Raw genomic sequence first — 27700 nt, 5'->3', positions numbered from 1 at the left:
TCCAATGGAATGTTGGTACTGTATATTGGTAGGTAATTAGAAGAAATATCATGCAATTTGCCCTTGGTAGCTGAACACTGCATAGTTCTTTTACACAATATTCAGCACTAGCAAACCACATCACAACCTCATTGGCAAACCTTGCTTGACCAAGTCCTGGACCAACATGGCAGACATATACCCCCATTTTAAGAAGGTTAATGTACATTCTAGTTTTTTATTAACGTCACTGAATCAGACGGTGTGTCCAAAGAGCAAAGCCAAAAACTGCCAGAAAAGCGCTACAGCCTTTTTTTCCTTTTAGTTAGATGTTTACGTCCGTCACCAAGGTGATCGAGTGGGAGGCGGTCTTCTGGCTCTGGTGACGTTGGCTGGCAGGAATAAGCCAATCAACGCAGCTAAACTGACGTCACAGTTAAAGCAATGCCTAGGTTACTGTTTAAGAGAAAGGTCCGTTACTTTATCATATTGAAAAACTATAATAGCTAGCGAGCAAAGAGGTTATTTTTATCTGTCAAATGGTATCGGTTCAGCATACTGATTTTCTAAACTGTGGTCTCACGAAGCCGACAAGCCAGCAGGAAAACCACTCTGAGGACGCTCTGCCAGTCGGACCGAACTGACAAGACACGGGATGGTCTCGCGCTGGGGTAACGTTAGCTAGTAAGTAAAGAATGCGGTGCGGTGGCCACACTGGCACCCCACCAGCAGGCAAACCTGCTCGCTCAGCGTATGAGCTGTTAGATTTTTACTGATTCGATATCGTCAGTTATTTCTGAAGTTTAGTGTATTCTTCAAGCTTTTAGTATGAAAGCAGCAGCTAAGCTAAAATCGGTGGTCTTGAATCGCATTCAGATGATTGAAACACCATCGTTACTGTTGTAAAATACAAGCGCGCGAATCTTTCTCGCACGCACTCTGTTAAAAGGCTAGCTATATACGGTGTAGCCAACAACTTGCCTGGGATTCAGAACTTGATAGTACAATAGTGTATTAGCTAAATCCTTGCACTTCCATCGCATCTATACAGCTAGCTAAATTAGGAATTGCAATAGTAAGCATAGCTAAACAACGGAATTATTGATTCGTTTTTAAGTTGATGGTGTACTCTCATTACACAGCTGACAGTACCAGCTAAAGCGCGTTGGTTACTAGATAAAACGAATATTAACCTGTATAACCTGTATTATTACGGTACGTACCGCTAGCTAGAAAGCGATAACGGTTGACATTAGCACTGTTTCTTCGCCCATGTACACACCCACCCATGTCCCTTCCTTCAAAGTATCGACTCCGGTTTTCATAAAATAGTGTCTCCAATAACAATATGCATTTCAATACAGAATATGTATTATTGCAGGTCAACACATTCCTCATGCAGTGGCAATACTGTATTAGAAAGGGTTTGTGTTATACCATCGTTATTCTCTATATTCCATCCCAAAGCCATGGGGAGGGGAAATACACCTGTTTTATGTAATTCCGTTATTTCTCCACTTTTCCTGTCTTTCCACTTTTGAATAGAAGTAACATTTCACTGACATCAACTGTCCATTACTTATAGGTTACCAGCTGTTTAAGTTAGCAATGAAAGAACCTTTAGATAACAAAGACAATATCTACCTCCCCATTGGTTGCTGCTTGCTTACAACATCACCTATAAAAAGCCTTAATGCTACTCCTTTAGGAGCAAATTGGAATGCCACTGAGTGTTGAGTGACCTGTGGAGGTCATAGTAGGCAACTGCTATATTTACCGGCTGTGTAACTTGATCTCTGGTATTCTGGATCACTGTGCTCATACAATCCCTCTCTGGCTCCTCACTCTGAGGCAACAACCTCCCAAGCAGCACCCTGCACTGCCTGGCCGTTTGATTCGCCACCGGTGAGACTTTCCACCAATTTAACAGTTGTGTCCCATTGGCAAGGGGTAGCCTACTGCCATGCCTTTTTGGTTATTTTACCTGTCCAATTAGTGTGTGGTAATGGCTGTTTATAGCATGGGTGTACTGTTTGTTGATTTTGCTTTCCATTTTATATCTCGAATAGACAAGGGATAATCTTTCTGGGAATATGCTCTTTAGTCCTATTCTTCATTGGCAATTGTTTTTTGGCTGTGTTAGGTCTATTCATCGAACTCTGGCTGTGCCTTGGTTGTGTGGGTCTGTATGATGAGTTTGGACAAAGTTTGGACAGAAATGCTTTTCCCACCCTCCCTGAAACTCTTTTTTAAAGAACACAAATTTTGTGTAGTTGACTGGAGGCCTGTATTGAGAGTTCACTTGGACCTATTTCTGTGCCGGTAAAGTGATGCAGTCAATGAAGGTGTATGAACGGCCTATGCTAGGTCAGGCTACCAGCATATAGTTTTGAACGGCCTAAGCTAGGTCAGGGATGTTTTGGGATGTTTTACTCTTCTCATTGAGCAAACACAGATTCAGTCACATTTCCAGTCAAATTCTGTGTACATTGAAGGATGTACTCCTACATACATTGTGTCAGTTATGTTAAAAAAACAAGAGTCACAATTGATGGAAAGGCTCACTTTAGCTAGGTCCGGCTACCAGTAGTTAGTTTTGTTTTGGGATGTTTTACTCTTCTCATTGAGCATTCAGTGCAGTTCTGTGTGGACTGAAGGATGTACACTGACATTCATTGTGTCGGACTCGGCACTGTTATTAAATAAACGTTGCAATTGCTCAACATCAATCTGCTAATGGCATCATTGCAGTGGTATCCAACTAGGTCCTCATGAGCCATACTGCTATTCCAGAATGTATTCATATTAGGCCTGGTAATGTCTACATGGCTGTGGTAAGTGATCTTTCCCCTCCCCACAGATCGGATACGTCACAAGTCCCTGTGATTGTGATTGGGTCTGTGAGGTACATTAGGATGAGAGGGCCCCACTCCATCGCAGCCTGCGGCGACTGAGAGACACGAGTCCACAGCAGGTAATCATAACTACACGCACACACACACATTCTGTAACAAATACACACACATACTAACAACTGTGCACACACACACACACATTCTGAAAAAAAAACACACATACGTACACATTCTGAAACAGACTCACACACACACTAACAACTGTGCACACACACACACACACAAACATTCTGAAAAAGAAACACACATACATACACATTCTGAAATGGACTCACACACACACACTAACAACTGTGCACACACACACACACATTCTGAAAAAGAAACACACATACATACACATTCTGTAACAGACTCACACACACACTAACAAGCATGCGCGCAGACACACATACATACACACATTATGACAACACAATCAGCATGCATTTTACAAACTCTAGGTCCAGCACTCACACAGACAGTTGACAGTCGTAAAGACCAGTGTTTTAGTGGATTCTACGAGCATTCAGTACAGGTACAGAACAAAATTTTGCACAGAGCATGGATTGATAAGTGTTTAAAATAATAATGGAGCCTAATTGAGGCAGTCTTTACACCAAATGAATAAGAAATTAAATCACTAGAAAGAAAACGATGGGAGCACCAATCAGCGAGGGATACCCAATTGGAGGTGACTTTTAGCTTGAGTCGTCCTCCTTACAGAATAATCAAAGTTACTGGTAGTTGCAATATAGCTCTCAGCTATACTGACTGGATTGTATCAGAGTGGCGTCTTTAAAATAGCGTGGTAGCGTTGCAGTTTGTAGGCCAGACCAGCATGGACAGTTTGGTGTGATTGCCGTTGGGCTGTGTATGGGCTTAATGCAGCCCTCAGACACCAGTCTCCTATCTGCTCACATTTCAGGGTAAATATAGCTGCTCCCTAAGACCCAGTCAACAAGGTACATGACGCTCTGCCATTCCTAGCATTATTCCTATGGATGTTCGGTAAGTAATATCACAGGGCTATTTGATGTCACGATGTCACACAGGGATTGTGCGTTTCTTGTGTGAACTTTGTTGTTGACTGTTAGCGTCTAAAGTGCCGTCGCTGGCGTAATGAATATTATAAACAAGGAAAGTATTATTGTATTGTAAGTCAGATAGCTTTGCTTGGGACTTTATAGAGACTTTGTCACACTGGTTAAGTTATTGCAATATGTCAAGATGGCCCTTTGTCAGATTCAGCTTGTGCTGGACTTGGACCGTGACTGTGTTAGAAGGGTTGTGTTACCCGTGACCTTTAGGAAAACCACTGTTACCCCGTCTTATAGTAGGCAGGGTTAGTGCAGAGCCCCACAGGTTACATCAGCAAAGGATTTCACACCTGCCCCCCCGACCCCCCTCCTCCCCCCCACACATTCCACAGGCCATGCAAAGCTGGCATTGCTATGTCCCTCTGGGTGTAGACTAGCAAGTTCCAGCATCATCTCACTTTCTGTAACGGTTGTTAGGCTGGGGGATCAGAAGAGCACGCTAAAGTATTCACGCTGTACGTGGGAGATGTAGGAATGGAGAGACTGTGGGAAGCAGTGGCTCAGTGTGTGCTTTCAGATTTCATCCCTATTCGGTTATATAGGCTAGACCTGCCTGGGAATAGGGGGATTTTTACCAGTGTAACATGCATATTTATCATTTAATACTTTTATGGGGACGGCAGATAGCCATGTGGTTAGAGCATCTGACTAGTAACCGAAAGAGATCGAATCCTGAGCCGCCTTTATGAAAACATTTTCATTCTGTCCCTGAGAGAAAGTCCATTAACCCTTATTTCTCTCGAGGTTGTTGCTTTTTGGTGGTAAAGAATAACAGTAAAAAAACCCATCAACAACATTCTAGTCCTGGTGTTTTTGTCCTTCTGCAGTCCCAGTTCTGGACAGGAGCTACATCGACCCCGTGTTTCGGCGGTGGATGGGGAAATCAACAGGTCGTTGGGATGAGTGTGACGCCTGCTTTGACGCTGACCTCCTGTGGCAGTTAGAGTGTCGCATGCAAACAAATGGAGCTTGTTGCTGTGTAGCCATGGAAACCACCAGTTAGTGAAGTCTTCAGGGAGGCCAGTATTCAGAGCAGCTTTTGTGTTTTGTTTTTCCAAAGTGGATAATGCAGTTGTGCTGTCATCGTCTTACAAGTCCCACATCCGTCCAGGCCCAGTTCCCCATGGCCTTGGTTGCGTTTTCCTTTTTTTCAAGTGACGCCGCCGGGCTTGCCTGAACCTGTCCGGGTCCAAACTTCTACTGGCTGAGATATCGGCAGTAAGAGATGTGGCCGTTGCACCCAGTGACAGTTTGTTTACGGCGACACGGCCAGCAGGAATGTGTGGGAGTAGCGTAGTGAGGGGGCACTGAAATGCTTTCTGTTTTTACATTAGTGCAGGTGGACCTCGCAGAGCCCATTGGCATTGAGTCACTGGCGTTTGGCGGTGTGGTGAGAGTGGTGTTATAAGTTTTCACAGGTCTTGTTCTATTTTTATTTTAGACCTTTCCCGATTTGGCCAGAAGTCAATATTAACCCGGTGTGCCTGTAATCCAGTACCACAGGCCAGGTCCAGTCAGGTTGGCCCATTTTAACCACACATCAGGAGAGGCAGACTTGATGTAGACAGTCATCCCTGGAATAAACAGCCAAGGAATCACAAACAAGCTGCTGTATATCCTTTCCTACCGTAGGAGTGATAGAAACTACTGCTGTTTTATTTAGACAAGAGGGAGGGAGAAACAGAAAACAGCGTTCATCTAAAGTGTATCATCTTCAAATGCTGGCCCGTGCTTATCGCCTGAGCACCATTGCAGTCCAACGAATACAGGCGAAACCATGGACTATGTATTACAAATAGTTTGCATATATCCATGGCACATGTCGACCGTAGGGTTTTGTTGAGAGCACAGGCCGGACTAGGTCGGCCGTGGCCTAGCATTCCAGAGGCCGAGTAGCCCGGCAGGGTCTCAGCTGTAGCGCCACAGAGCCGGGTGTCTTGGCCTAGCTCCAGCGCACACTGCCTCCTCCAGGTCCATATGCTGAATTATTGATTCCACTGTGGCCTGTAATGAGCAGCAGAAGGGGGGGGGGGTGTCTGGGGGAGGAAGGGAGAGAGTGGGAGGGATGTAGGGGAGAGAGGTTGGAGAGAAAGGGAGGGGGGAAAGAGAGATTACAGAAACAAGAGCCTCTCCCACTGAACCTGACACGGATCAACAACACCAGATACTTCTCAGGAACAGATCGTTCCAACAGAAACGCTTAAACGCTTTGCTGACGGTACCCTCCCAAAGCAAGCTTCCCGGGGGGGTGGGGGGGGGGGCGTTCAGCCGGCCACAACGTTGTGGGACTTTTGCCATAGGAATATGTCATGATACCAACATTCACTCCCCATGGCTGATGACAGGAGTCAGGGTTGTGTCTGTAAGGACGGCTGTCTCCTCATACACAAGCGTTGCTGTGCAGTTCACCGCTGCTGGACTATCATATAGCCCAGGATGACGTTCCGGTTGGTTGGGTGGGCTGTGTTTCGGTGCCCCACTTCAGGTTGAGTACTGTCCACCCGGCTGATACTGTGTAATGTGTTCCAAGGATGGGTCACGTGACGCCTCCTGTCAAATAGCTGTATCCGGTTCTGTTCCTCAGGGCTAGTGCAGTGAACCGGGCCACATCCAGCCAGTTGATATCTAGTGCACCTAGTATGTTCAGATGATGATTGACCAGTGGCGTTCTCCTGTAAATAACTAGACCTTTGCTTGAATGAAGCAGTTGGACCATGTCTCTGGTGATCCAATACGGCTAAATGGCTTTAGTTGGAGCCGAGCAGATAGTGAATGTAGCCTGCCAATTGAACCAGGCGGTTATAGATTTTAATATTTATCAGACACTTTCTGGAAACATTTTGAGATATCGAGTCGTCGCCGCTCATGTATGGAGATAATAACCCGCTGGTGTTTGTCGTTTGTGTTCCAGTCGATGTGGTCTTCCATCTCATCACCCGTGGCTGAGAACCCAGCATGTCCCGTGCCACCACCAAGCGCTACACGGGCTCCTCCTACACCAGCCAGTACACAAGTCCTTATGGCTCCTCCCTGACGCCCTCCTCCCTCAGCTCCTACTCCTCAGACCGGGACAAGCTGCCCTCCTACAGGAGTAATGCAGCCTCTTCCTCCGGCTACTCCTCCTCCTCCTCGTCCAGCTACTTGAGCAGCGCTGCGAGCCGCGCCCGCAACTACAGCGCCTCGTCGGAGCCCGACCGGGGCCGCCCCGTCCCCCGCACCGATCTCCTGGGCAGCGGCCGCCGCAGCGAGAGCCTAAGCCGTGCCCCGGTGAAGAGCTATGGCTCGCCGGGCCTCAGCGGAGGCTCTGGCTACTCCAGCTACAGCAGCTACTCCTCGTCCACCGCGTCCGGGCGCTCCAGCTACCTCTCGTCGCCGCTCACCGCCTCCAGCCTCTCCCTCGGCCGACGGAGGTCATCGAGCCAGAGTGACCTGGCGCGGGACCTGTCGTCCCTGGGCCTCGCCTCGCCCCCGTCTCCCCCCTCCAGCGCCCTGAGGGGCTACCGGAGCAGGGACAGCGATGTAGTCAACACCTACGGTGGCAGCCCGCAGAGCCCCCGCTACGGCCTGTCACGCAGCTCCACGCAGGAGGGCCTGAGCAGCGGCCTGAGCAGCGGCCTGAGGAGCGGCGGCGGTAGCCGCTTCACGGCATCCTACGAGAGGAGGGACAGCAGCAGCAGCGGCCGACCCGGCTCGCCGGCCAGGGACTCCTCGGTAAGACCGCGCGCGGCCCTGTTTTCCCCAAACCTTTTTGCTGGTGTTGATCTGGCCTCACAGGCCGCAGACGTGGCCAGATGCTGCCATGTGGGGGCGCTCATGTTCAGTACAGATGCTGTTACGGTACGGTCTTGAGGTATTGCAGCGAGGAACACACTGGCTCGCTCACATCCACGGGTCTCGGGACATCACTGAACAGTGTGCACTCGTTTTTCATTGGCAGTTGGAATCAGAGGGGGAGGGTTGATGGGAGGAGACGCGCTCTGAGCAACACACGACCTTGACACAGCGCAACAATACACTAGTCCTTAGCGTTCATAATCGGTATTCATTCATTTATACATACAGTACTGATGTATATAATGCAGCTGGCTGGGGTTCTGTTTCCTTTAAAGCAGGAGATTGTCTCAGGGAAACAAGGGCTGGCTTGTGAAATCTCCATCCATGTGTGTAGGATTTTCTGCCGTTTTACGTAGCTCCCTTGAGCTCCATGAAGGTGTGACGGTCTCTTGGTTAGGGCATAGCTAGCCTGGTTACAGACCTATTCGTTTTGTCCTGCCAGGTCTTATGGATGTGGGTATCAGGCTGGTGTGTCACTGACCGTCACAGGCAAAGGTTCCGTTGACCAGACTCCTCCTGTGACGCGTGGAGAGTAATCACATCTGGGGGAGTGGCTGGGCTGCCTGTATTCTCCTTGTCCTCCTCCTTCTCAGAGAGCAGCGTAAAATGAACCCAATTACAGGATTAGCCTTGGGGTGCTGACTACCGTGGGAAGGAGGAAGAGGACGTTGGTGTCACAACTTTGATGAGCCAGTGTCAATAGTTGTTGTTATGGAGCTGCTTTCTCACAATTTGCTCACACTTTTTGAGTCACTGCACCCCAAATAGGGTTGATGGGCTATACGTTCAGGGAAGAATGTTTCGTTGCTGAGATTTCAACCACAGGTGCTAGGTAATCTTCTCTGGAAACAATAGTTATCAGTCCATGAGGGAATTATTCTCCTAGACGCGGAACTTAGTTTGCTGTTTGACCAAGAGGTTGAGATTATTCAATTAATGTTACAAGAGGATTTCCTCAGCCAATCAACCTCTGGGCTGAGTGGACTGTAACACTCGTCTAGCCATTTTAATGAACACTCCCTGTTCTCAAGATGTCTCCCTCAAACTGGTTTATGGCAAGGAATTCAACACATTGAATCACTTTACAATGACCGGAGAGTAGGAGAGGCAAAAAAAGGCTTGGAGGAGTGGGATAACTGACTAGGATGTAGGGGTGGTTTGATTCAGGTGACAGGGGCTGATCGTGTACATCAACTCAATCCCGACCTCATGAAAGGGCTGGGCGATATGGCCCAAAACTTACATCACGTTATTTTCAAGGTTTTTCGTGGATACGATATTAATAACGTTATATTTGTTTGCATATCTATGTCTTCATTATAATCTTAAAATATATTTTCAAAAAAAATACCTTTTGTTGTTCAATCAAGAATAAAAACAGGCTTGAACTTTTCATAATAGTATTCTCTAAAACACAAACTAAATAAAATAATAGTGCAAATACAATAACACTGGTGTGCAGCATTATAACTACATCCCAAATGAAATATCCTTTCTTATTCTGAATAAATTATCTGCAAAATTTGCAATATAGCGATATCAGCGATTACGTGATTTTCTTTATTGAATTACTTAAAAAATGTGATATCAATATTTATTGAATTATTGCCCAGCCCTATCTCATGGGAGGGTTTTCTGTGCTCATGTGTAGCCACTTTCTCCTGCTTAAATTATACTGAAAGTTACACAAGTTGGTTTAAATAAATAGTCGCAGACAAATTCCTGTGGGCTGAGTCACACTTTTCTTACAGCTCAGCCGTTTCAGGCCACTTTAGGTCCTCGTAAAGCTCTACAATCTACATGCTGTAAGTCCCAGTTTGTATATATATTTTTTTACAAATACATAATAATAGATGGCAGAAGAGAGTCCTGGTTAAATAGGCTACACAAACTTCCTGATCTTCCTAGAAGATTTCCCAAGGACAGGCACGCTCTCAAAGACATCTAATATGACAGTAGAAAGTTGAATTACCCACCGCACAGCCTTGGGTGTCAGTCCACACAGGCTGTCTGACAGGGGAACCGTGGTGAAATACTGCGACTGGGAATCATGTCCATTTAGTCAAAACGAAGACTTCTGTGATCCAATCCTGATCACCCAATCGTGCCATTTTAGGTCACTCGGCACGGCCGGGCCAACGGCATAATCCCAAAGCTCTGTGCCGCCGGCTCCAGCGTTTGCACTCTAGCCAGTGTCCTGTGTCGAAATCATTACAGCGCAACATAGAAAAACCACCGAGTGTCTTCAAGTACATGGTGTTTCTGTAACAAATAATCCGTAAAGATCGTTGACGTTGTTGCTAATAAAAATTGTTGCTAATTCATTTCATTGTCAATTAATTGGGTCCACATGAGACAGCTAAAATAATCAAACATTGAGGGCTAATAACATATTGTACCTAATTTGTTTTTATTTTTATTTACTTAAACTTGAAAATAGGAAAGCTGAAAATTTAATAAACTGAAAATGAAATATTATTGATGTATATAAAGAGATTTGTGCTGAAATAACTATTACGTTTAGAGGGCGGAGAGGAAAGGGATTTGTGCAAATATGACTGCAAATGCCAAGTAAAAGAGGGGTGGAGGTTCAGAGATAATTATGGTTTTGGGGAGGGAAAGAAAAGGGGTTTTTTGAGATAAAACTGAAAAAGAAATCTGAGCAGTTCAACAGATGTAAAACATCTGTTGCAATATGCACTTCATAAACCCCTTTATTTTTTGGACATGCTTTCTATTGGTTGTATTACTACTATCGAGTGGTATTGAAGAGAAGGTTGTGCAAGATGAGATGAAACAGCCATTTAATACATAATAAATTCAACACTTCCTGGAATATACTTTTTAAATTCTGATTATTCCATTACTCGCAATAATAATGCAGAGATTCATCGATTATTAAAATATTTGTTACTTGTAGCTCTAGTAATTTTTCTCAGGAAACCTAAATTAGTACAACAGATACACAGCCCATTGCAACGAGAGGTAGGATTTAAGTGCCACATGGCAAAATATCCCAGGTATTTTCCCCAGACACCAGGAACTCATGTTGCCTGTGAACCCACTGGCGTGGTGGGTTCTAACTCTAACCTGCCTTGTGGCAGTGGCCCTAGAAATGTCCCTGGCATCCTGTGCCTGTATCCCGGAGGAGCGGTCTGGCACTGCCCAGGACGCAGCCACTATAAAGAGAATATATAGCAGCTGTCGTCCAGCCTTTCTACCTAATGGCTTCAACATATTCTTCCTTCTCAGTCTATAGTGGGAAAACTTAAGGTTTGAGAATAAAAGGAAGTTGAAGTAACTACGCTGTGTTTTAGAATTTAATTTGAATGTGTCCTTTGACAGAATTTATTTTAATTTTTTCAGATGGCTTGAAGTAGTTATTAGGCTACTTCATTATCTCACTTACTGTAGTGCTCGGATTTTTATCTTAGTTATATAGCCTACTGAATTCTGTAATTCACAACAATCTTCAACTCAAGAGTGACAGGAAGAGTTTGGGAGGGTATTGTGTTATAACCACAATACCTGTGGTTATAACAAGTATTAACAACTGTCACAGCCATTGTTCAACTCCTGTTTGATTGGACCTTCCGTATCCCATAATGCAACTCTGTATAAGTGATTCTAGCCTGTCACACGATTGCTTTAGCAAAGGTCAAGACCCACGTGGAGCTAATGGCATGCCTGCCACCTTGTTCAGTAAGCCATTGCAGCCTAATGCTTTGATTAAAAAAATAACACCAGTCTGGTCAGTGTGTGAGCTTACTACTAAGCCTTCGGAAAATAAATGACTCATAACTTCTTAGGAATTGTGTTATTTCTGAGGTGTGTTGAGGTCTGGGTTGTTAGAAACAGATCTACCTACCTCACTTTCGCATGTTCCAAAGTCGAAATCCTGTTGCCACGTAGAATTTTGAAGCCTTGGGTTCTGGGAAGTATAATTACACCCGTATGGAGCTCAGATCTTTTTCTGTTTCATTAGAATGTAGCCTAAATATCAACCGAAACAAATGCAATTTATTTTTAAATAATGTTCTGTTCCACACAAAATGTAGCATTTGGTCTAGTTTTGAAGATGGCGCTTGTAGCCTATTGTAGCTGTGCTAAACTAAGGCATTTGTTCTAGTGCTTTGAAATCAGGGTTGTCTGGTGGCTCCGTTGAGCAGGCATGCTTGGACAGAAAAATAAATATCGTAGTAATGCTATTTCTAATATAGTTATAGAAATCAGGGCCAATGGTTTTCAGTTGACACCACTCGCCGGTGTTGTACCAGGCAAATATAGCCGAATGTCACAAGCCCTGCTTTTTTTGGGCATTTACTGACACTGTCCATTTCCTAGCTGTGCCCTCATCTAGGGAATGTGGTGGCAGATCTTTGATCAAATTTGTAAGGTAGTCCCGGAGGACAGAAAATATATAAAATATAATTGGTTCCATATGGCAGATTGCTATCCTAAGGGTGGGATTGTTTCACATCCACACAGTTGTGAATTTCTATCCTTGGGGGAACCAGAAAACAGAAAAACACATGTTCCCTAACCTTAACCTGAACCAAATGTTAACCTTAATAGCCTAGCAGTTATGCCTAAACTTAACCTTGCCCTAATAGCCCATAATGCCGAAACTTTTGCGGAACCTATGTTATAAACACAAGACTGTGTGGTAAATTTGACCATAAGCTTGACCCCTAAACCCAACCCCTAAACCGGAAACTGACTTTGTCCTTGTGGGAAGCTGTGGATGAGGGCGAATTGTTCATGTTTTGCCATCCTTGTGAGGACTTCAGGTGCTAATTCGATCGGTTAAACCAAAACACAAACACACACGCAAATCCTCTGCCTGGTGGTGAGCGGAATATGCTCCTTGGCTGTTTGTTGTGGACACATGCTAAGTCACAGACACATGCTAAGTCACCAGATCCTGCTCTCTTTATCTTTCCCAATCAACCTACGCTTCACTTCTGTGAAACCCAGTACTACACCTCCGCTCTTGACTCATCCATGTCTTGTTGCTCCATAGGGATTTTCTTATTTCACCACCCATGAGCCTGCATTAGCCTAGTACTTGCAATTGATATAGTTGCTTTCTTCCTGCTACCTCTGAATTTGCTGACAGCTGTTTCATTGAGTAGGGCGCACCCACTATTTCTGGGTTGGGATGTTGTGCCACCTGGCTAGTATAATATATGTTAACATACATATACTAACTGTCGTTTGCTTCGTCTAAGAATGTCTGATAAATGACGAACATGTTAAAGGTAAAATGACTGATTCTTAAATGTCCTTGGTAATTCTCAATGTCTTGTCAGGTCCTGTTATATCCAGAATTACAGTTAGACACTGAGAAAGAGGGGTTGGCAACATCATTTAGAGGTAAAGCCTTGTAAACATGCTAACATCTCTTAGTGTTCAGAACATTCAGTTCTACATGTTTATTACACAATGTGAACTGCAGTCAGCCCTTAGTTTTATTGATTAACAGCAAATAGGCAACAATTAGCAACTCCGCATAATCCCATTGTTAATGCTGTATGAGGTGATCTAGCCTACAATCTTTTTTACCCTGTTGTAAAACCTAACATTGTGTGCAGTTCACATTTTTACATTTGAGTCATTTGGCAGATGCTTTTATCCAATACAAATTTCAGGTGTGGCATTCATTTTTTTAAAACATTCTGATCAATACTTAAAATGTACATTTGAAAGCCCTTATTGTGTACCTGTATTTGGTCTCTGTAAGATGCATTACTTTATGTGTGCTGGGAGGAATTCAGACTATGATAAAACAATCATAGTCTGAAAAACCCTGTTAGCAGTACCATGCTGTAATTCAGGGACTCCTACAAGTCAGTCATGCATTGATATGAATGGCTCGCATTCTGAGTTGCATACCTTTAGAATTGACAAAGTGGACAATGAATGCGTTGCGTACGGTTAACGGGTGGGCGGGGTGTCCTTGGAAGAAGCAATCGAGTCCTAAAAATAATTCCTAGCATAATTGTGATTTTTTTTTTACTACAAGTCTCTTCATTGTGAGAACTGTGAATGGTCCACGTTATATCCACCCTCCGCTGACGTCGAAGGGGCTTGAGGCTGACGTTTGAACGAAGCCGAAAATAGGCGTGTCCTTGGTGTTGTAAAACGAAATGGAGAGGCAGTGTACATTGAATTGATCTGTCGGCGAATAATACACAACTTCTACTGTCTGTTGCCCTAATTTCTTTGATTCAAGGAATATATGGCAGAACGTATTTGGACCTTTTACTGTCGGTTTTCACGACGAAGCCAGTATTTTCTTTCTTGTTTGCTATATAGGCCTGCCTCAGCGGGTCTCTGGCAGGTATCGCTTGTAAATCGAGTGTAGGTGAATGGCTTGCTTTTTTACAAACGCGAAAAGGAAACGAATAACCTCTAACAGAAACAGTAATTAATTTCTAGTATAGGGAAGGCTACCCTTCAACACAAATCGTGCGAAGGAGAACGTCAGGGGTAGGAACGCATCTCCGGCTGGATCAAGATCAGACTGCACACACTCTTTTATCTGCCTGAAATTCCGGCAGAATATCTGAACCCGACACACTAGGTACCCGACTTTCTCTGACAGTCATGCCCAGCATGCGACAGTCGTACACGGTTACGGTACCCGAAGAACCACCAGCCTCGGCTTTCCCCTTCTTGAAGCAAGAGATGCGGCGAAAAACCTCGACCATGTCTGGGTCGGTGCTAGTGTCAACCTTTGTAGGACTTCTCATTAATCAAGCCAAGGTAAGACGAGATGCCATTCCTGGGCGCCATTAATATAACCGAATGTTTGTTTTAGTTACAGACAGCAATAGGTGTGTTAGTCAATAATAATCTACTGATGTGACTTTTCCTGGAAGAATATCACTCGTAGAGGTTCATCTGAAGAGCAGTGATTGGGATATAGCGGTCACAGTAAGCCTCCGTTAAACCTATGGGAAGGATCAGTATTCCACCAAGTCAATGAGGTCGCTAGTTATATCATCTCGAATTAATCCCACTCCATATTATATTGAATAATGTTACACAAGTCAGGCCTACATCATAATTATAATTATATAATAATATTCTGAAAATAAAAACATCAACATTTGTAAGATCATACAGGACATATATTTGACTAATAGTGTGTATAGATCAAACTGAAGCACATCAACATTAATATTATGACTGTGAACTATGGCCAAATGACTGATTATTTTATAACACAATGATGACCTGCAATAATGTGAACTCCTCCTAGCGAATGTGTTTTACACTGAATGCCTGCCATGAATAAACTAATTCTGTTGGGGTGCAGTTGCATGACTTGTGTACTGTACTGCTGCGTAGCTGTCTTTGGTATATGATGAGTAATGGCTTCTTGATTCACTACTGCCAGTGGGGTAGACTGTTGTGAATGAGTGTGCACCCACTCTGCCTCTTTCCCGCGGACTCCTCCTGACGGCGGGTGTGACATGACAACATCCTCTGACTGTCCAGGTGTCCGCAGGGCAGCCTTTTGTCTCATGCCCGTCCCCTGTCTTGACTTTAAGGTCAATGCGTTGCCTGCTTTTTAGGCTTCACTTAACTGAGATGAACTATCTGGGCCAAGGCCTGTTACCAATATGTTTCTAGCTCGAATCCCTGAGCTGGCGAGTGGAGGTCAAAACAATGTGTCATTCTGTCTCTGAGCAGGGCAGTTAACCCAACTTGGTCCCAGCTTGTTGCTGACTGTGTGTTAGAATGTGCTTTCACTCATTCTTAGCTGGTAAATAAAGGGACAGTGGATATTTCAGTTGGCTAAGCTGGTCTGTGTCTGCTCAGTCACTCTATGTGAACTTGAATACATCTGGTTGGTTGTTCCTTTTCCTCTCCGGGTTGGGATTTTCCTGGTGTCATTACATAATGTGTTATTACCCTGTTATTGCAATGAGGCAGCAATTAGAACTATGCATATTAATACTGGATCTAGGTCTGCAGCCAGAAAACGTGCTACACATGAATCAAGCCATAATCTTATCTGATTATGGTGAAATATTCTGATCAGCTAAGGACACGCTTGGCTGCTTGGTGGAAGACAACCTCCCAGGAAACATTTCCTCCCCCTAAGAGTCTTCAATCCCGTTGAAACTATATATGTTTGCTGTGTGTAACTGTCCTGGATTCATCACAGTAAATAGATGTTATATCCGTAGCGATGCCTTCTATTGTACAGGTCAGCGACCCATGATGTCGTTCTGTTACATCATTCTGTTACCGGTTGTTGTACCACTTTCATTTTTGTGGTTCACTAACCAAACTGAGGATGTCATATTATAGATGGCTGAATGTTTTTCAGGCATACACCTTTGAATCTCATTTCAGAGTAGGTATTTAACAAAGACCTTCAGGAAACGTGGTCACGTAAAAAAGTATCCCATAATTCTGTTACAAAACCTTTGTTTGCTTTTCCTCAAATAATTGTGTGTTTGTAAAAATATGTTTGTTGTGCAAAGGGGTTGTGTGTTTTCTTTTCCAAAAACGTTACGGATTGGTTTTGGCTTCCATTTTAAACATGTACCAAGTCTCAGCATCCCCGTGGACTTGCCCTAAAGCTGACCCTTTTCTAAGGATTTCGGGAAGACTTTGTAGACAGACAAATGTTGGCCTACGAACCTTGAAAAAGGGTCACAAGACTGATTGGACATCATTATTTTAGAGCTAGACACACACACACACCCTTCTAATGGTCACATGGTGTGTTTGCAGTGCGAACATTAGTCCTTCCCCATCCTGTTCCTGGTCCTCCTCCTCTCTAGAGCACAGATCCTCCCTCCTGGCCTGTTCCTGGTCCTTCACCCCAGACACCAGTTCCTTCCCCCTGGCCTGTTCCTGGTCCTCCACCCCAGAACCTCCTCCCTGGCCTGTTCCTGGTCCATCTACCCAGAATCTGACCTCTGGCCTGTTCCTGGTCCTCCTTCCCAGACCCCAGAACCTCCCTGTCCTATTCCAGGCCCTCCTCCCCAGAACCCTTCAAGGCTGGTTACCACCCTCTCTCAGTACGGATCCTGGCAGTGGGACAGACAGCTAGTGTCTTGTCCTGCCTGCTGGGCCGGGGTGTCTCCTGTAGAGGGAGTTGTCTACGAAAGTCTCTGGCTGCGAGCTAGAGAAAGGTCAGAACACACTGTTCTCCGGCAGGTCTCACACAACGCAACACCAGACCAGTGTCTGCCAGCTAATGATTATACCGCATTCCACAGAGCGAGGTAGGACCCAGTTGGGAAGGCGTACTCTGGTCATTCAGGACACAACCTGTTTGAACATGATATTATCTGTAAGTGCCAGGGCCTGCCCTGAAAGCCACACAACCCAAAACACCTTAAATCTATTGTTGGCTAAAACACACAAATTCAGTGAAAAGTCTCAGATTGATGGGGTTGCTGCAATTGACAGTGAGAATGCTGGAAAACAAGTGAATCTGCCAGGCGTGTGACAGGACAGTGCTGTGTCAGTTTTCCCTGTAAATCTAGTGACTTGAGCTATGGACCCATACTGTTTAAAACCACACAGGTCTGTATACTGAAGGGTTTTTCCTTTTTTGTGTGCTTCTATGTCGGCATTTTTTGAGAACAAATCAATGCAGAAGCATAACAAATCTGCACTCAGTGTATTATCTGTGGCACTCTGAGGCTTGGATATGGTAAAGGCAGACAATTACAACAATTAGTGTCTGGGTAAACATTTGTCTCGGTGCATTGGGGCATTCAAATAAAACAGCCAACCTGCACAGCAAAACATGCATCAGTATGTAGATCATCCCCTTAATGTGACAGTGCTGTATGAGGTGTAATGCATTGGCCCGGGAATGTTAGCTAGCTAGGGCACTCTCAGGGCTAGCTGGGGCTCAGTTCTCCACTGCCCCAGGGGGAGTCGTTATAAAACAAGGATTTCCTCACCTTTTTCCGGTCCAGTGGGTGACACCCGTGCGCCCCATCTGCCTACGCTGTAGCTTGTGGCATCTTCCGGGGGATCTGTTTGGTGTGCCAGCGGCCGTAGGAGTTGGCAACCCCCCCCCCCCCCCCCCCCAATCTTCAGCTGTCCCGGGCCTGCTCAGGGCTGAAGTTGCTGAGATGAGGTTGTGACCACCAATGCGATGGAGGGGGGTGATAAAGTTGTATTATTACGTATAACCCACAGTCACACGTCAGTCACACACTTTCGGTAAAGTTCCTTCAAACCAATCTCACCTTACCTTCGTAGAGCTACTCAGCGCTCACTCCAGAGTCTGATGTAGTTGTGCATTTACGGTTAGGTGGCGGTTAAAAGGCTGTTTATTTTACAGACAATTCAAACCTCAAATCACCGGCCAGGCTTTTACAGTATTTATTTCTTGTGATTTGTGTCTACTATTCCAAAGAATCTGCACTAGATGGAAGTTTGACCTGTGTTCTTGTTGGTCAGAAAGGGCTACCACTGTCTTGACTGGAATGAGTACAGAATAGCATTCGGAGTGTTGTTGTCCTGGCCCTCTGTCGAAAGAACTCCGGCCTTAGGCTAGAGCTTTGTCACCTAAAAGAAAAAGAAACAAAAGCCTACAACTCCGATTATTTTCAAATTCCCTGGTCATTCTGGGGAAGGAGTTATCGCTAATGAAGTTGCATCCGTCGAAGATCTATTTTTACGCTGGGAGTTTGGTTGTCACATGGGGGAGATGGCGTTGTAAACTTCCTGACAGGATAGCACACACCCACACCAGCTTCCAGTGATTAGTACACTGCTACAATGATTCATAGCAACTTGTGGCTTCCTTCCAATTTTGCACAAGGTTTCTGAGAACCCACTATTGGCAGTGGTTGCCAGTAGCTTCTGGCTACAATGAGGTATTAACCTAACAGAGGCCATGCTGAATCGCTGACTGTTATGAACACTTCCCTTGGCTACATTGCACAGCCCATGTTTAAGGTCAATGAATATGACATTGTTCAATGGGCGGCGGTGATCAATCTGCTCCGCATACCTTGTTGTCTGCTGCCAGTCCAAAGCAGTCAATCAGTCAATCAGCCAGTCGCAGTAAAGCCCTTGCCGAACTTTGCGAGTTTGTCCGAGTGTGTTTGTGATGTCATGTTGTCCTCCAGCTCGTGCCTACAAAAATAGCTCCCCCTGGTAGAGGGGGGTGTCAGGAGGTCTTCTTTGGTGACAGTCAATCCCCCGCTCAGACAATGGTGACGTCCACCAGGCAGCCTGACTGGCCAATGAGAGCACAGCATCCAGTATTAAAGGAGAGGGGCTATTTTAAGCTCTGGCAATATTACTCAACAAAGTGGCGCAGATTGTGGGGCTGGCTGGGCATGTTCTGGAAACTGTTCTGGAAGGGATGAGTGATATTTGTCAGTCAGAAGTCGTCCAGGGGGTTCTTAGCCTGCAGCGACCTGTTCTTTCTCCTGAAGTGTGTTGTACACCACAAACTGAAATCCAACACTATTGTTGTTTTCTCCTTGGGGTTTAAGGCCGGGTGTCTCTGTAAATCACTTTGTGACAACTGCTGTTGTAAAAAGGGCTTTATAAATACATTTGATTTAAATTTGATTGAAACTTCCCATCTATTTAAAAGCATTCATCAGTTTAGACTAGTCACTGTCACTTTCCTTTTGAAGTCCCTGTAAAGAAATACAGTTTTACGGTGTGCTCTGGTTTGGTATACATTCTGAAAGTGTATTGACTGTAGGGGCCAATCCACCACCAGTCTGTAAACCAATGAAGCAACAACAAGACGGGTTTTGTTCATGTGGGCGCCGGGCTAATAAATGGCTTTATTTTGTGGTGGAATTTAGAAAAAGGATTTAGATAATCTCCAGTTAATTAAGCTGTTGGAGGGTTTTTTCTGGTCTTCTGGGAAGGACTGACAGATGGCATAGGGATATTTGTGTAATAGTAGAATGCCAGTGCCCGTCCAAATATCTGTTCTCATAACTAGATCAGCTGGCAACACAACCAACTGTCCTGTTTGAACTCCCAGATAACAGGAGTACAGGGGTGTATGTGTGTCTGCGTGTGCGTGCGTGCGTGTGGTATTTTCACTGCGTGCGTGTTTGTCGTGCAGTGGCTGGTTGCTCCAGCGGTGATGTGGAGGGAGGCTATATGAGCTGGCCCAGAACAGAGCAGGCAGGTGAGGGTTACTGGAGAGCTTCAGTCAGGGTCACCTCAGTTTTATATTGAGTTCCAGTGGGAGCTGGATCACGTTTCGTTCCCTGTGCCCCAGCAGCGCTGCGCTCTACATCAACCCAGAGAAACACCATTGTGTCGGGTTTCTGCCTTGTCTGACCACTGTTCCCTAACCCATTCGGGGCAAAGGAAATCTTTTAAAATACTTGTTTTTGTGTGCATCTTTAAGGCTTGATTATAATTTCTAAATGTATTTGTGGCACTTGAATTCATTCTGATAAAATATATTATTGATGTTTTTTTTTATCTGTATGGGACCAACCCTGATCTCCCTCTCCACTCAACGCTGACAACACTTCCATTGTTATGTTCATCTCAAAGTTCTCAATAGTGGGTTCTAGCAATTCTACAGAGGCAGCAGGATATGAGACACTCCATATTAAAGAGCTGGACTGTGCCTTAAAATACCTAATGTACTGGTTTTTATTTTTTTATTTTTTACTGCTGTCAGATTTGTGCCCTATTAATTATTTCCTGTACTACTAAATGATGTAACGACTGAACTTATGTAATGAAACTACAAAGCCCATTTTCTTGTGCCTTTGTAAACTGTTATCCAACCTAAATCAAATCCACCCTAGGCCCATAGAGCACATTTCTTATCTAAAGATCTGAACTTAAAGATGTTTCCAGTAGCCGATAGCTTAGTGGTTAGTGCAGTGGACCAGTAACCAATAGGTCTGTTTAAATCCCCAACCTGACTAGGTGAAGAATCTAGGTGTCCTTGAGCAAAACAGTCAATTGTAATTGCTCCTGTATGTTGCGCTGGATAAGAGCGTCTCCTTAATTACTAACTTGTAAATAGAAACTTTTACAAAAAGTATGCATAGCATTTGTAGGAGCCTCTAGTATGGAATTTACCATGTCCTATTACATATCCTTAAACTGTACAAGCTCATTTTTATTACATGTCCTTGTACCGTATAGACCCATGTTTATTACATGCCTTTATACAGTATAGACCCATGTTTATTACATGCCTTTATACAGTATAGACCCATGTTTATTACATGCCTTTATACAATATAGACCCATGTTTATTACATGCCTTTATACCGTATAGACCCATGTTTATTACATGTCCTTATACCGTATAGACCCATATGTATTACATGCCTTTATACCGTATAGTAGGGATGGGCATGGATAGTCGAATATTTGAATACCAGAAATTGATTTAGTATTCAAATACTTGTGTGTATTCAATTAAACCCAATTTCTTTACGTATATATGTAGTTTTTTGGTTGAAATAAATATACTTGAATGCTATTTGTTTTAATTCCAATCAAAAATGTTTACGTATAACGATATACCATGTTATTCTTAAAAAGTATACCGTTTTAAGTCATTTTTAGAACATGCGCTCCTTCACACGTTTGTTATGTTCCTCAATCATAGTTGTAGTAGTAGTGTGGTCGGGCCCAGTCAGTCAGAATGACGCAATATATACTTCTTTGCCAACTGTTAGCAAGTGGATGAAAGTCAACTAATTCAAGGGAAGATGGAATATATTTACTGAATTAATCTTACCGCCGTAAAGAATATTTGGCCACAAAACGCTACGTAAAGTTCAGCTGTGGAATCAAAAGGTGGTTGAGAATGCAGAAAACGGTGAGTTAAGCAAATGGGATATAGCTGGCTATCTTAGCTAACTGGCTTCCCTAGACTCTTCCATCCAATAATCTCAGTGTTGTGTGTTGATTAATATTGTCTCCTAGTTCTGTAGTTTTGCGTGTCCACCACACGGCTTCCTCCATACACCCAGTCGCTTTGTTGTCGCTTTTGTAATAAATGCTTCTCTTTTCTCTGTTTCCCTCCCAGAATTCCAAGAACGCCCAGGGCCTGGTGGGTCTACGGAACCTGGGAAATACGGTGAGCAAACATGACCTGGACACCTGCAACACACACACACCCACACGTAATACTGGTACCTGAGTCGACTGTCTGTTTAGCCGTACCAGCCCACACTAATTAACTCATTTGCAGTCGCCCTGATTTATGTCATTCTCCTTTCATCCACTTTATATTAGATGACCATAAACCTACTTGACTGCCGGATACTACTCAACCTGCACATCACTATTATGTACACACACACACACACACACGCATATGTTTACATATGTACTTAGGCCTTTATTCATGTGGAATAAAAGTAGCGTAATCTAAATCTCCTATCTACTGTCATCAGCTTAAGGGTGGTGTTTTGATATCACTAGCGCATTCTTTTAGCTAGGCTGTTTCCATTAGGTGAGATTATTTGCCATGTAATCTCATGGCTCAAAAAACAGTAGGGGGGTACGGTGTTGGCAGGGGGGGGGGGGCATTTGCCAGGCAACAGGGAGTAGGTTGGATCCCAAAATAAACTGTCTACTTCCACTGTGTGTCAGGGACTGACTATCTCTGTTGGACTCTGTCTGGGGGACTGACTATCTCTGTTGGACTCTGTCTGGGGGACTGACTATCTCTGTTGGACTCTGTCTGGGGGAATGACTATCTCTGTTGGACTCTGTCTGGGGGACTGACTATCTCTGTTGGACTCTGTCTGGGGGACTGACTATCTCTGTTGGACTCTGTCTGGGGGACTGACTATCTCTGTTGGACTCTGTCTGGGGGACTGACTATCTCTGTTGGACTCTGTCTGGGGGAATGACTATCTCTGTTGGACTCTGTCTGGGGGACTGACTATCTCTGTTGGACTCTGTCTGGGGAATGACTATCTCTGTTGGACTCTGTCTGGGGGACTGACTATCTCTGTTGGACTCTGTCTGGGGGAATGACTATCTCTGTTGGACTCTGTCTGGGGGACTGACTATCTCTGTTGGACTCTGTCTGGGGGAATGACTATCTCTGTTGGACTCTGTCTGGGGGACTGACTATCTCTGTTGGACTCTGTCTGGGGGAATGACTATCTCTGTTGGACTCTGTCTGGGGGACTGACTATCTCTGTTGGACTCTGTCTGGGGGACTGACTATCTCTGTTGGACTCTGTTTGGGGGACTGACTATCTCTGTTGGACTCTGTCTGGGGGACTGACTATCTCTGTTGGACTCTGACTGGGTGACTGACTATCTCTGTTGGACTCTGTCTGGGGGACTGACTATCTCTGTTGGACTCTGACTGGGGGACTGACTATCTCTGTTGGACTCTGTCTGGGGGAATGACTATCTCTGTTGGACTCTGACTGGGTGACTGACTATCTCTGTTGGACTCTGACTGGGTGACTGACTATCTCTGTTGGACTCTGACTGGGTGACTGACTATCTCTGTTGGACTGACTGGGTGACTGACTATCTCTGTTGGACTCTGACTGGGTGACTGACTATCTCTGTTGGACTCTGACTGGGGGAATGACTATCTCTTTTGGACTCTGACTGGGGGAATGACTATCTCTGCTACCTTTCATTTACATCATTGATCCTTGTGACACACGTTAGCAAAGGAAAACATGGCACCGAGTGTTGAACTTCCAACTTCCTGCTCCCAACCCAGTTGGCTTGTGTGTGTTCACCCTCGTCTCTGTGTGTCCCTACAGTGCTTTATGAACTCCATTCTTCAGTGTCTCAGCAACACACCCAACCTCCGGGACTACTGTCTACACAACTCGTACCGACGCGACCTTAGCAGCAACAGTCGCACCAACACTGGGGCGCTCATGGAGGGTGAGACAGCCGGCCCACATCCTCCACGGCCCCCGGGTCTCCCTGATTGTCTGACCCATTCAGGCTCAATCTGACCCTTGACCTGGCTTCTCTTGCTTGCTGTTTTTCCCGTCCTAGAATTCGCCAAGCTCCTCCAGACTATGTGGACGTCCTCGAGCAGCGAGGCGGTTGGCCCCTCGGAGTTCAAAACCCAGATCCAGAGATACGCCCCGCGATTTGTGGGATACAAGTAGGTGTTGTAGCCTGAGTGTGCGCGGATGTCTAGTTACTAATGAACGCTTTGCGCTCTTTTCGTAGCATTGTTCCGCGATGCGTTGAAAATGAACCCCTGTCCGCCCGTGTTTCTGCCCGCAGCCAACAGGACGCCCAGGAGTTCCTGCGCTTCCTCCTGGATGGGCTCCACAACGAGGTCAACAGGGTCACGGTGCGGCCCCGCGGCAACACGGAGGACTTGGACCACCTGCCGTGAGTTCTGCCTCCTACTTCCTCTCCGTCTCCCTCCATTTCTGTTTCCCCCTCTCTATCCCTCTGCTGTCTCTCTGTGAGCAACCAAGACAATGTTCACTTGGAGGGTAGTTTAAAGTCGTTACCATGGAGGGAGTGGTTGTGGCTGAATACTGTCCTGTTACCCCCCCCCCCCCACAGTGACAGAGAAAAGGGGGAAAAGATGTGGAAGAAGTACCTGGAAAGAGAGGACAGCAAAATAGTGGGTAGGTAGATCAGTACATATTACCAGTTAGTGGTAATATGTACAGGTGTGTGTGTCTGTGTGTGTGTGGGCGTGAGGATTAATGTTCCCTGTCTGCCTTGTCCCCCATAGACCTGTTTGTGGGTCAGCTGAAGAGCTCATTGACATGCAGTACATGCGGCTACTGCTCCACAGTCTTCGACCCCTTCTGGGACCTGTCCCTGCCCATCTCCAAGGTCAGTATCACAGACGCACACGCAATTGAACCTTCCCCACTGCCATCTCCTGTCAGCTGACACCTGTTTTGTGTCAAGAAGGGCTACGGAGAAGTCAGCCTGATGGACTGCATGAGGCTCTTCACCAAGGAGGACGTCCTCGACGGCGATGAGAAGCCAACGTGCTACCGCTGTAAAGCCAGGAGACGATGCACCAAGAAGTTCACCGTACAGAAGTTCCCCAAGATCTTAGTGCTTCGTATCCTTTGGCAAGCTGTCGTCCAGCGTGGCTTCAGTTGTTAGAGCGCGGCGCGGGGGATTGCGGGTTCAATTCCCACCGGGGACCAGTATAGAAACGTACAGCGCACGAAAGTGCATTCACTCAGAACTACAGGTGTATATTTGCCTTAATCCAACCCGCTTGTCCAGATCTGAAACGCTTCTCTGAAGCGCGCAGAACCAGCAAACTGTCCACATTTGTCAACTTCCCGCTGGAGAAACTGGACCTCAGGGAGTTTGCTTCGGAAAACAGCAGTGAGTACCGAAGCCGCCTCAGTTCAGTTGAGCTGTCTGTCGAGGAACGTCCATGGCATTGTACTGATAACTGCCCTCTCTCTCTACTCCTGTCTCTCTCCCCCTCTTTCTCTCTCCTCATCTCACCTCGTGTCCCCATCTCTGTTCTGTCCTCCTCTCCCACAGTAAATGCGGTATATAACCTGTATGCAGTGTCCAACCACTCAGGCACCACCATGGGAGGTCACTACACGGCGTACTGTCGCAGCCCCGCCTCCGGCGAATGGTACACCTTCAACGACTCCAGGTGGGTCCACCCCTCCCTGCACTACACTACCCACAAGTCTCTGCGGTGTGTGCAGGCCCAGGCTCATATGTTTTGAATCAACTGGGAGTCGTTGAACACGACCCTCCACCTTCTCTTATTCATCCTCTCCTTCCCTTGTCTTCCTCCTCCCACTATCTGCCTCCCACTCTTATAGTCACTCTCTCACCTCTCTCCCACACACTCTATCTCTTTCTCCTTCTCCCCACCTCATAACACTCATCTCCATCTATCTCTTTCTCTCTACCTATTTTTGATATCACTCTTTCTCCCTCTCCTATTCTCCATCCCTCTCTCTGCAGTTACCTGTCGTCTTTTCCAGCTCTTCTCATGCCATTTATTTTGCACCGTTGTCTCATTCTCCACCTCGTCCATCCTCCTAAGCCATTTCCTACTTTGATCTCCTGTCGTGTGTCTTTCTACAGTGCTAGTTTGAGGGAGTAGTTGTAATTGAATGCATTCTGTTTTTCTCAGAAACGGTCAGGTGGTTGTAATACTGCTGACTGGTGAGTCCAACCCTGCTGTCTCTCCACAGAGTAACGCCAATGTCCTCCAGCCAAGTCCGCAGCAGTGACGCCTACGTGCTCTTCTACGAACTGGCCTCCTCACGGATGTGAGGCCCCCTGGAGGAGCTAGAGTGGGATGGCACTGCAGAGGCATGGGGGAGGGAATGAGGAGGAGGCGGCCGGGGGGGGGGGGGGGTACAGTCAAGCCCATCAGGACTTATCAAATGAAAGGCCACTGCTCCCCCCCCACAACAGAGAAAGACTGGACATCCTCCCCTGGACTCCTGAAAGACTACTAGAACCTATTGTCATTGCTGTGGCCATTCAACCCAGCCATTTTCTCTCTTTCTCTCTCTCTGCCTCTGTGTCTCTCTCTCTCTCTCTGTATCTTTCTCCATCTCAGAGAGGATACAGGGTGCTCAGTAAGATGTGTGTGTGTGTGTGTGCGTTTGTGTCTGTGTGTGCGTCTCTGTGTCTTTGTGTGTGCGTGTGTATCTTATATAGGGGAGCATATCCAGGCAATAAAAACCAACCCACTCTGTCTCTGAAGTCCCAGTCTCTCTGCCTCCTCCAGTCTCTCTGCCTTCTCCAGTCTCTCTGCCTTCTCCAGTCTCTCTGCCTTCTCCAGTCTCTCTGCCTTCTCCAGTCTCTCTGCCTCCTCCAGTCTCTCTGCCTTCTCCTTCTCCAGTCTCTCTGCCTTCTCCAGTCTCTCTGCCTCCTCCAGTCTCTCTGCCTTCTCCAGTCTCTCTGCCTCCTCCAGTCTCTCTGCCTTCTCCAGTCTCTCTATGCACTGCAGCAAACGGAACTGTCCCCGACTGCGCCTTGCCCTCCTCTTCTGCAACATCGCCTCAACATTAAAAGACATTGTTTCACTTAAGATCTTTTCATTTAGGATTTTTCTTGTTGATTTTTAAAAATGTTGTTTTATTATTGGTATTACCCACCCCACCCCATTGTCACCCTGGAAGACGAAGTGACACGGAGCACTGCGGTGCCCCCTGCTGGCCTGTTGGAGTAGGGCGTAGTGGCACCCCTTAAAGCTGCTGACTGATCCTCGACACGGCTCACACAGACCTGAGTGTCCCCACACCGTTATGTCCCTAACCTGGGTGTAATCACTGCTTCCCTCTGTCTGTCTGTCTCTCTCTGTTCTTTTCCCCACTTTTCCTCCCTGAAGGTAGTGGGGACCCGGATTCTACGCTGAGAGTGCTCAGTGATTCGAGGAAGCCCCTTTGTGTGTGTGTGTGTGTGTGTGTGTGCGTGTGTGTGCGTGCGTGCGTGTGCGTGCGTGTGCGCGTGTGTCCAACCCCACCTCCCCAGTGTGGCTGCTACTGATTTCTTGAAGTGCTGCAATTGAAAGGACAGTCTGGCACGAAACTAATGCTATTGATCACAGCCTTGTCAGTATGGATTTTTGTTCATCTTCAGTTTTTCTTGCCATTGAACAACATGAAAAGAATGTTTTGAGAAAACACTACATCTGTATATTTTTATATTTCGATGCAATATAGAGAACGTAGTATACAGTGGTGCTGAAAATGACCCATTACTGTTTTCAGTAAAAGAGGAAGGCTGTTCTGCTCACAGGTGACTTATATCTGATACGAGTCATACTTTTTAACAGTGGCAGTCAAAACACATGAATTTATTAAATATATATATATTAATAAATAAAACAGTGGCTTTTAGTTTCATACTTTGTATTGTGTTCATGTTAAATCCTCTTTGGTTCATATGTTTTACATTGCAGACATGAGAATGACGTTATTGTGCTAT

At 45.6% G+C, this 27700-nt stretch overlaps 1 protein-coding gene across 8 annotated transcripts; it reads left to right on the top strand.

Moving 5' to 3' along the window:
- The first annotated feature begins 458 nt into the window (after window positions 1-458).
- usp2a (ubiquitin specific peptidase 2a) lies at window positions 459-26111 on the top strand. Of its 8 annotated transcripts, XM_010893821.5 has the most exons (15): window positions 1779-1884; window positions 2840-2953; window positions 3802-3884; window positions 4801-4863; window positions 6885-7684; window positions 21837-21887; window positions 23551-23677; window positions 23795-23906; window positions 24032-24142; window positions 24323-24387; window positions 24498-24601; window positions 24680-24839; window positions 25010-25114; window positions 25280-25400; window positions 25954-26111. In XM_010893821.5, exons 5-15 carry the CDS (start codon window positions 6929-6931, stop codon window positions 26033-26035), a joined length of 1794 nt encoding a protein of 597 aa, XP_010892123.2. In that variant the 5' UTR covers window positions 1779-1884; window positions 2840-2953; window positions 3802-3884; window positions 4801-4863; window positions 6885-6928; the 3' UTR covers window positions 26036-26111. The 8 variants fall into 8 exon arrangements, with proteins under 8 accessions (XP_010892122.2, XP_010892123.2, XP_010892125.2 ...); XM_010893823.5 differs by lacking the exon at window positions 3802-3884; XM_010893822.5 differs by lacking the exon at window positions 4801-4863.
- Window positions 26112-27700: the final 1589 nt, after the last annotated feature.

Source organism: Esox lucius, chromosome 1 (genome assembly GCF_011004845.1).
Source record: "Esox lucius isolate fEsoLuc1 chromosome 1, fEsoLuc1.pri, whole genome shotgun sequence".
Taxonomy (NCBI): Eukaryota; Metazoa; Chordata; class Actinopteri; order Esociformes; family Esocidae; genus Esox; species Esox lucius.
Note: the sequence above shows the minus strand (reverse complement) of the source record. Positions and strands in the feature narration are given on the sequence as shown.

Bases quoted from the DNA above. Each gene is read 5' to 3' on its own strand.
- usp2a (XM_010893820.5), top strand. From the start codon at position 6,929: ATGTCCCGTGCCACCACCAAGCGCTACACGGGCTCCTCCTACACCAGC. The intron at 24,840-25,009 runs GTATCCTTTGGC...CCGCTTGTCCAG, and splicing joins CCCCAAGATCTTAGTGCTTC to ATCTGAAACGCTTCTCTGAA. The intron at 25,401-25,953 runs GTGGGTCCACCC...GTCTCTCCACAG, and splicing joins TACACCTTCAACGACTCCAG to AGTAACGCCAATGTCCTCCA.